General features: G+C 39.3%; 1 protein-coding gene across 1 annotated transcript; it reads right to left on the reverse strand.

Annotated features, from left to right (window-relative positions):
- Positions 1-85: 85 nt before the first annotated feature.
- LOC113273260 (probable alpha-mannosidase At5g13980) lies at positions 86-6,014 on the reverse strand. Its single transcript, XM_026523009.1, has 29 exons — positions 5,799-6,014; positions 5,616-5,699; positions 5,386-5,474; positions 4,920-5,094; positions 4,705-4,824; positions 4,537-4,623; positions 4,384-4,455; positions 4,151-4,264; positions 3,970-4,070; positions 3,785-3,878; positions 3,535-3,702; positions 3,345-3,434; positions 3,190-3,255; positions 3,038-3,094; positions 2,737-2,956; positions 2,542-2,666; positions 2,393-2,461; positions 2,243-2,302; positions 2,041-2,112; positions 1,912-1,959; positions 1,699-1,818; positions 1,530-1,595; positions 1,315-1,427; positions 1,108-1,192; positions 906-1,016; positions 724-819; positions 588-635; positions 388-456; positions 86-292 (listed from the first exon to the last, which is right to left on the reverse strand). The coding sequence occupies exons 1-29, from the start codon at positions 6,012-6,014 to the stop codon at positions 86-88; spliced, it is 3,042 nt and encodes a 1,013-aa protein (XP_026378794.1).
- Between the last annotated feature and the right edge of the window lie 4,382 nt (positions 6,015-10,396).

The raw sequence follows: 10,396 nt of genomic DNA on the forward strand, positions 1-10,396 counted from the left end.
CGAAACTAGTTAAACTCAAAAACAAGGTGTTGTCCAAAGCACTAACTCAGAGCCCTTGCTAGCTACAAAATCTTTTCCATCACTGTCAATGTCCGCCGAAATCGATAGTGAACGTACGAATTTCCATGGGGCCTAGTTCAACGACCAGTTTCACGGGATCAAGCGCCCCACCCTTCACCACCTTAGCTTTTACCTCCGAGGAGGAGCCTTCACTTTTCCAAACCAATCTCTTTCTTTCCATTTCTGCTCTTTCTTGGTTAGCTGATAAGCTCATTTCTGTCACTTCGCTAATCTGGTGTTACACAAAAAGCTGTGAGTAATATGAACAAAGGGCATAACAGATTAAATAGCTAGGTTCTTTGAAATCGGCCAGGTAGCTAGTTTCACCTTCTTGTATGGGAACAATTTTCTTAGTTCCACATGCGCCATCCTTGATAAGTCCTTGTCCTCACCCATCTTAATTTGACATATTGGAGTTCAATCATAGCACAGCGAAAAAACAATTAGCAAGCTGAGTGACTCAAAAATGCATTCAGTTATAGAAGACACAGCAGTGCCTAGTAGTAACCAAGATAAAGATAGAAGACCTCATATAGGTGAGCCATTCGTACAAGTACTTTCCCGTCTGCAAGCTCCTGCAAATTTGACAACATTGCGAATATTTCTAATACCAAGCTGGGAAACAGTTCATTAGTAGCAATGCTATATTGAAAATGCCCTTACCTGTAAGGTTAGCATTGCAACATTATCCGGCAGACTGTAAGAGGGATCCATCCCTGAAAAAGATGTAACATGAGAACTCCTCCAATTATCACCATCCTGTAAATGAGAAAGAATTCATCAAAAAGCTATAATGCATGACATGCCAGAACAAGGTCGATTTTTTGGAGATTTTGTTAATGCACCTGTTCAGTGAAGGCTAAGAGAAACGGCGAATATATTTCTTGACCGAATGAACGGCGCCACTTGGCTCCCTCCCCCACAGGGTCAATCCTGAGATAAAAGTTACCTTGGATCTGCAAGTAGTCCAGTTATTTCATAAGGTGCACATCCAGATCACATAGAAAGATGCTTGTCAACTAGAAGAACTAGGAAAATCGTGCTTACTATTAACCCCGTGCATTTGTCACTGACACAGACCGTTTCATTCAGTGCTTCTGCAACACCTCTGGAATCATCATGAACCAACCTCCTACACAAAGGCACCGTACGCGTCTAAGAAACTTTAATTAACAAACGTCGCACATCTTCCATTGCTTGCACCAAACGGTATTCCGCGAGGATAATCAAGAAAATGGAAAGTGAAAAACAAACCTATGGAGCATCAGTTCTACTTGTCCATCCATCAAACTGGATCCACCCACTGACCGGTCTACCAAAACCGAAAGCTCAGTCTTGTCATCTTCTATGTATATTCCAAGATTAATCTGTTTGCAGTAACAACTTCATTAAATAGTCAAATGCGTAATAACAGCTAAGCTTAGAGGTGAAGGCGTAGATTGAAAGCTTTACAAGTAATGGAAACATACTGGATAGTAGTTTCCAGCTATATGTTGGTTCACTTGTAGCTCCCAATCTGGTCTGTAGTCCCTGACCTGCAAATGAAATGAAATGAAATATTCAAAATCGAATGGCATTGCTGGACTGGTCAAGCACAGCAAAACCACTTTCTCCCTTTCAAAGAGCTTGTAAAGGTACCCTTTTGATAAAATCCCGTCCGTTTGAATCCGTGTAGAACGTTTTGTTGGTCTTCAAGGTAGTCGAAATTTTAGTTGTAATTTCTTTACTAATTTTATCTTCAATAGGTATCGGCCCAACCTGAAATTTGGGAATGTCACCGGGAATTAACATTCTAACGTTAGATTTCTAGACCTCGGGTGAATGGATGTACTGGTATCAGTAGGAGCTTACAATGAATTCCACTTCAGCATGTTCCTTTCCCTTGTACACTCTTGTGATCTACAAAATGTTTTCATTTGGATTAACCCTCACATATGACTATAACAGTTAAGAGCTAGTACGGGTGCATTGGTGAAGTACCTGATGTATCCATTCATTAACCTGTTGGTGTACTTCATCTAACACTGGTCCTTGTAGAACAGTCGCAGGAACCTGACAGTGACAAAATATTGAATAGAGTTCAGACACTATTAAACTATAAGGACTTAGCTTTTCATGACCCTGGCGACTACTATATTGATGAATGGGAATTCCTTTATCCGTAGGCAAAATATATGTATACCTTTGAGCCAGATCTAAGCACAAATGTACCATTAGGACGAAATACATATGCTCCTGATGCCTTCACCAAGAAAAAAGAAAAAGCAGTAAAATTATCAGGCATAACTGTACAAAATCAAGAGGAATGCTGCATTTACAGAAGTAGAGTCACCTGAGGGTCTTGATCACTGTGGTCATAACCGGTATAATAACTATAGGACTGTTGCAGAGGAGCTTTGACCTTGACAATGTAAGAAAATGTGGAAATTATTGAACAAAATAATACAGCCTACATAGACAAGGATCGATGTCGGTGCATACCAAGCTTCTTCTATTGATATACTGAGTAAATTTTCCTTGATGGACATCATATGTGAGCTTCAAGTTACCTTGCCCAACTTCTAGAGTTCCATGTCCAATACTTTTCGACTTGGACAAACCAGCACCTGCAATTTCACATTAGGGATATTCTTTTCTCAGCTTAAAATTCATGAAATGACAACTTGATCAACAAACCTCCTGTTTTTGTTCCAGAAACAGTGTAGGTGCTGAAACCAAGAGGAGGTACAGATGCGGAAAATGCAAGCCAATACTTGGGTGTATCACTTGGAAATTTGCCCAAGTATGCCTTGATATGATAGTTTCTTATGTTCAAAGAAGCACTGGACAGAGGTAAGAGCTGTGATTCAATTTCTCTTCCACTGGAATCCCGGACCGTCACTGATTCGCTGGTGACCTGACACAAGTTAGACAGTGTTAGTTGACAGATTATAAGATCATGGACTGCCTGCAAATTTCAACTGGTCTCTCAACTTACAGGAATCCGGACGACATCCTCCCTCTTCCATCCAAGTGCATTGTGGACAACAATGACCTGCAAATTGAATAAACAACACCAACAAGTTCATAAAATTGCAGTTTGTAATTTAATGGCACAACCCAGTCAGACAAAATGGAATAAGGACTTACAAAGCTTTTCCCATGAGACAAATCGACTTCAGTTGGTGGACAATAACTGATGTTCAAAAGTGGGCACTGAAAGAAACTGACACAGGTCATTTTGCTTTATAACGATAGTTACAATAAAAACAATTATACAGCTAGCAGGAGCTTCATTAGCTTGCCTGCTCAAATTTAGTTGCCGGTTTCCCAGAACTCCGATTCCCTGTTGACTCTGTCAAGCTAGCAAGTGAAGATGCAACCAACTCCTCAGCCTGCAGAAAATAAAGACGAATAAATGAGATTTTCTTATATAAAGGGTAACTATGATTCCACAGTCACGCAATTATCGAGATGCTGCAAGAGAATATTCACCTCAGCATAACCCATTGATAGTCGTTTTGCATAATCGTTAGCTACATGCTGCTTTGATGTTCCACTAATTGCATCATGATGCTGAGCAATTGCCAATGCATCTGCCAGACTGTCCGTATTAGGCCTTGATTTGTTCCTCCCTTTAAAGAATTCCAATTGCCTTGCTGCCTGATAATTAGATTATTAGATCGAAAAGCAACACAGGTACAAAATATGATATTAATGTTTGAGGAAAATACACTGAGCTTACCAAATAGTAACCACTCAACACCCTGACATAGCGTTTTAAGGCAGGTCTGCTAGTGAAGTATCCTGTCCAGTATGAATTTGCTCGGTCCGCATAGCTGATATACATGCGTCAGTGCTTAAGAATACATGAACATGAGAAGTAATCAAGAGAAAAATGAGCTGCATCTTTCAATGTGTTCAACTCACGGAAAAAAATCCCCGGTCTTGAGCGGCCAGGATTCACGAGATGCCCATTTTGCATCGGTGTAAATGGATGGAGTTGAATAAAGAGCATTGACACGCCCATCCTGAAACCATTTAAGTCAAAAGATGAGGTAATCTGCATTGCTCCAAGTGTTTCAGAGAGATATTATTACGGAAGGCGTACCATATTCACGTAGTGTATGAACTTGTCCATCTGACGGAACCATGAATTTGCATATTGGTACTTAAAGTCTGTCCCCATGGTCCACATTATATGATTCGTTCGAGTTATGTTTGCCTGATAAAGAAAGAGCTTTGCTCAACTTAGTAGTAAAATTTCAACTTAGTAGTGAGCCAGTGAAGCTCAAATTCTTTTGATATAGTAAGATGATGAAGGCACAATCACAAGGTGCTTACCTGTGATATCGCATTAGCTACGAAATCATCGACTCTCTCTTGGACATTGTAATCAAACAAGTCGGGGTCATCCTTCAATCAGAAAACAATACAAAAATGAGTTTGTGAACTAGAATCGCTCTTGAAAGAGGGTTTATCCATCTTATAATTTACCTGAACAACAGGGGATGCATCACTAACTTCGAAGTAGAAGTCACCACTGGGAGGTTCATAATTTCCGGAGAGTGCACCAGCAAAAATCTACAGCAAGAGCTTGGTGGTTAACACATGATAAGGGAATATAATTCAGAAGTGCACCAGTAATAAATTATTAATAATCACCTGAGCTGATGAACCAAGGGTTTTAGAACCTTGCCAGATAAACTCGAGGCGCTTTTCATTTTTACGCTTTTGTAGATCTTGGTAATCAATCCTACCGAAGAAAAAAGAATCGAATCCTACCTACAACCACCAAAGTTTGGCTTACATTATAAGGAAATGTGCACTGCACATATTTTGCAAGACAAATGCTTGAAGTATCCTTCTTTTAGCTATACCTCGGCCCCCAACAAGTAAGCTTGAACCGCTGAATGACCAAACGGATCGATTTGCCAACCGATTCTAGGAGTCTGATTAAACACTTGTTTGATAAATCGGTGCCCAAGTGTCGTTTGGTCGATCATGTCAATGTAATGTGGTGCCGCCTCATCGTGCATGCACATTCCCCCATTTCTATGATTAAAAAGCATACACAATATTTAATCAAAATCGAAATTGGTACAATTATCTTACACCATTTTTTTTTCCTTCCCCGAATATGTCTCGTCCGGGTCTGACTAAATCGTCCGACTCATCTTGATCTGACTTAATATGTTTATTTTCTGAGTCAAATCTAATTCAAAATAAAAAATAAACCTTCTAACATCTGAGCATCGAATCAGGATGACTCAAATCCAAATGACGAGTCAAATGCAAACAAACAACTATCATTTCACGGATTGCATAAGAAAATTGAATACATACATTAATTCTAGTTGGCCTGAGCGAACTAGCTTCTTAACTATATCCTGAATGGTTTCGCTTTGTTCGTTCCACCAGCGCTGAAAAAATGCCTGCATCAACCAAGTATAGCCACTATTACGTCTTAATTCTTGGTGTAAAAAGGATAAATTCAAAAAATTCAAACTAGTTAGAACTCAACAAATTAGATCCTGTTCGGGGTTGCCAGCAGTAGGCGGAAACGATCATCTTGCCTGCTCAACATAAATGAACTTGCGATTTTTATCAGCTAACAACGCCGGAACCATAGAATCCAAGACATTCTGAACACATGCTATCTGAAGAAAACAAACAACAAATGAAACGTTGATTACGAGCTCTGACAACAACCGAAATGAACAAAGATATATTTTCGAGGAGAGGCGAATTAAGGGAACCTGGATTGAATTGTTAGAACCAACGTAATACTGATCAACAGTTTTTAACCAACCAACATCATCATGAGTATGAGCAACTAAATGAACGTTAAGCTTTCCATCAACTATACTTTGAGAGGTATTGTACGCAATGTACTTCGATTCTACACCGGAAAAACTTGCCAAAAACAGCATAAACACAACAAGTGCAGCAGTGGTGGTGATACTACTAGCCATTAATGTGTCCAAGTTGAGCATCCAGGATACCATCTATGAGAAGAACTCTTTCTCTTAAAAGTACGGTACCAAGTTGTATAGGATATGAATATTAAACGAGCAGGAACTGCACGCTGGGTCTAAGATACGTGCATCGCCTGTCATCTGCCCCTCGTGAGCTCGGTTGAGATTGAGAAATTCGAAACAAAGAAATATAAAAAGTACGCGACCAGATTTTCATGTCTTCTAAGAGCATCCACAGTGGGCGAGTATAACCAAATTTATGGGATGAGATCCTAACACAGTGGGACGGAGTAAAGATCAAATTTGGACCAAAGATCAAATTCCAGACCAAATATGGTCGCGACCAAATCCCAAATTCTGATATAGCCGGGCGTAAACTTAAAGTACGTTTGATGCTGGGCGTAACATAAATTTACGCTTGTTAACGGGCGTAAACCAAATTTACGTATGTTGGTGGGGCGGAATTTAAATTTACGTTTGTTGCGGGCGTAACATAAATTTACGCCTGATGAGACGGACAGAAAAATTCCGCACGTTGCCAGGCGGACACCAGATTTCCGCCTGTCTGGGGCGGACACGAAATTTCCGCCTGTCTGGGGCGGACACGAAATTTCCGCCTGTCTGGGGCGGACACCAAAATTCCGCCCCTCCCAAACGGACTTTTTTTTTACGCCTGAGAAAAATTATGAAACATGAAATGAAATTTTTCGAATGTTAAATTTTTCGAACGTTGGCGTTGGATTGCGTAGCAGATTTTTGACCGTTGGTAAGATATTTATATCTTTCGAACGTTTGAAATTGAATGTTAATAACGGGTTTATTTTATACCTATATATACCAGATGAATTCCTTTCACATTTTCATATCATTCATTTGTATTCGTCAAGAAAAAAATAGTATCAGGAAGAAAAAATAGTTTTCCATATTTCAAATCATTTTGAAAATTTTCATCGAATCGTTTTTAATGTCAACACCACGAATAGCAAGAGGTCCAAATTTTACGACAATCGAAGATGTCACGATGTGTAAAATTCATTTATCTATATCTCAAGATCCCGGCGTTGGAGCCGATCAATCAGAGATTGCGTTGTGGACTCGTATCAAGGATGATATTGAAGCTCATTTACCGGATAAACCAGAGCGGTCTTGGAGTTCCTGGCAAAAACGATTTCAGGGAATAAGTAAAGAAGTGGCGTTGTTTTCGGCAAAACAGGCGGAAGTGGAAGGTGAATATCATACGGGATGGGGTCCGGAAATGACCGTGAGTATTCTCTCTGTTTTGAAACAATTATTTTCTAATATTGAGATGCCCATGAACCTAATTGTTTTTAAAAACATTAACAGCTCGAAGAAGTAAACAAACGGTTTAAGGAATGCAATCATGGAAGAAAATTTAGGCACGAAGAGTGCTACCCAATTGTCATAGAAAATATAAAACATAATCGTCGATCGACTTTTGTTTTTGATACGACGCACGATTTGGATAGTAGCGTGAATACCGAGGAAGATGGCACTCAAGTCGAGTCCGGTAACGACACAGATAAAGGAGACATAGAGAATACATACCTTCGTCAGATGGGAAAAAAAGCAGCTAAACGATTGAAGAAAACCGGGCGAGAGAAATCCAACAGCCAAGAGGAATTGATGGGAATAATTATTACACAGCAAGAAAATTTCAATTCTCATTACCGGGAACAATCAAGATTCAAGATGGAACAAAAAAAGGCCGAGTTTGCACAAAAACAAGCTGAGCATGCGGCTAAAATAGCCAAGGAGGTCGCAGACGATGAATTTCGCATCATGATGATGGATCTTTCCAAATTGGATCATGTACAAAAGGAGTACTTCGAACTTCGAAAGGCTTTAATAGTACGGGACAAAAGGAGCCAATTATAATCGTCAAAACGGGATAGTTCGAACCTTAAGTATTAAGTCTAATAATAAGTGATAATAGTTTTAATAGTTTATTTACGTTTTAATATGTATTAATTTTGTCATTAGTCGTATTATTATGTAATATTTGGGATTTAATTTTATCTTCATTTAATTTAATCAACTTTAACTTATTTTGTAACATCTTACTTTAATTTACCAAGTGATGAGTATATGAAATAGAGTTAATACATTTCTTCGAAATTATTCGTTAAAATAAAATCACATAATTTTTCTGGTTTGGGAAACAACATTTAATTTCAATATTTTTTCCTCGTCTCCAACCTTTTAATTCCCATATTCTGCCCATATATGTTCGATTAAGTCATCGCGCAAGCGAATATGCCTATCTTTGCTGCGCATATGACGTCGGCGTTGCTCAGCTCTAATTTGGGAAAACTCCTCACTGTTGCCTCTTAATATATTAACCGGTGTCGGGTTGCTACGATGATCATAAACATGTGGCCATTCACCGGGTAGACGCTCATCCTCGACTATCATATTATGCAAGATAATACACGTTTTCATGATATAGGCAAGCACATCTGGATTCCACATTCTAGCAGGTTGTTTGATGATTCCAAACTGTTGTTGAAGTACACCAAATCCCCGCTCTACGTCTTTTCTTGCACCCTCTTGCATCGCTGAAAATATCTCTTTTTTCCTACCAAGCGGATGTTTAAACGCCATAATAATAGTAGCAATTTCTGGATATATTCCATCACCTAGATAATACGGCATGTCATAAGAATGACCGTTTACCACATAGTTCACCGGTGGTGCTTTTCCCGTGACCAGACTTCGAAAAACATATGAACGGTTCATCACATTAATATCGTTGTTAGAGCCTGGCATACCAAAAAATGCATGCCAAAACCATAGATCATACGACACCACCGCCTCCAACACGATACTTTCGCTCCCTTTATACGCGGTGTAAGCCCCTGATTCGGCAGACGGACATTTATCCCATTTCCAATGCATGCAATCTAGGCTACCTATCATCCCTGGAAATCCTCTATCTTTGTTTTGGTTGAGAAACAACTCAACATCACCAGCCGTAGGTTCACGCAAATATTCTTTCCCATACACATTGACAATCGACTTGCAGAACCTCCGAGTTGCTTCCAACACCGTGGTTTCGCCTATGCGTAAGTACTCGTCTATTGCATCTGCCGCACATCCATAAGCTAACATTCGCACCGCTGCAGTTACTTTTTGATGAGGGTTTAATCCTAAAACTCCACACGCATCGGGCCTTTGCACAAAATATCTGTCTTCGGCTGTAACACCTTCCACTATTTTGTTAAACAATTGTCGACGCATCCTGAATCTTCTGCGAAAAACATTAGGTGGTTGGTTTGGATACGGAGAAAAATAGTCGTTCCACAGAAGTTCAGCACCAGTCTCACGATCTCTTGGTATTTTGATACGAGTTTGAGGCCATTTAGAATTGGTAACAAGGACTCCCATACTAACGGCCATGTTATTTTTCATAATTGCTATTGAATCATCATCCGAGGAATAAAAACTACTATTAGAAGAAGAAGAAGATGAAACAGAAGAACAATAGTGAGCGGTATTCTCATATGCTTCCATATTCTATGCGAATCATAATAAGTGTGTGATTGTAAAAAGAGGTGTGTTGGTATTTATAGAGTGAGTGACGGAGATCACATGCTTCCATTTTGTAACATCTTACTTTAATAAATAAAATAACATAAAGTATTTGACAAATTTTGTAAACTGTTTGTCAGTGAGGTGTTTGTCGTATTGAAATGACTAGTCGGTGAAATTTGATAAAGTATTGAACTGACTACTCGCTGAAATTTTATTGCCTATTGAAATGACTACTCGCTGAAATTTGATTGCCTATTGAAATGACTACTCGTTGAAATGACTACTCGCTGAAATTTGATTGCCTATTGAAATGACTACTCCTGAAATTTGATTGCCTATTGAAATGAATACTCACGGACTACACATAACAAAGATAAATAACATAATAAATGTCTAGTATGACTACACATAACAAAGATAAATAACATAATAAATTCAAAGCTAAACCATATAAATAGTCATCACCGGCTAAACATTTCCCGTATCCGGAGGTGCCGATCGCGGTGGGATAAAAGCCGTTCTCGGAATGGGCCTGACCGAGGACGTTGAAGATGATCCTTGACTCATAGAACTCCACACTTGTGGGGGCAATGTGGGGGAAAAGGCGCCGAATCCAATGGAAGGTTGGATGGTGTGTGGCGTTCGGAAAAGAGACAGTTGATACTCCAATTCCGTGATCTTATTATTCTGGTTTCCTATAAGTTCATCTTTCGCTAATAGACACTCCATCCTATCTTTCGTTTCTCGTAATGTAAAATCTCGAAATTGTTTAGTAAAATCAGCATATTCTTGGAATAATGCATAACTATCGCCCTGTCATGAAAAAA

The sequence above is a fragment of the Papaver somniferum genome, chromosome 4 (assembly GCF_003573695.1).
Source record: "Papaver somniferum cultivar HN1 chromosome 4, ASM357369v1, whole genome shotgun sequence".
Lineage (NCBI taxonomy): Eukaryota > Viridiplantae > Streptophyta > Magnoliopsida > Ranunculales > Papaveraceae > Papaver > Papaver somniferum.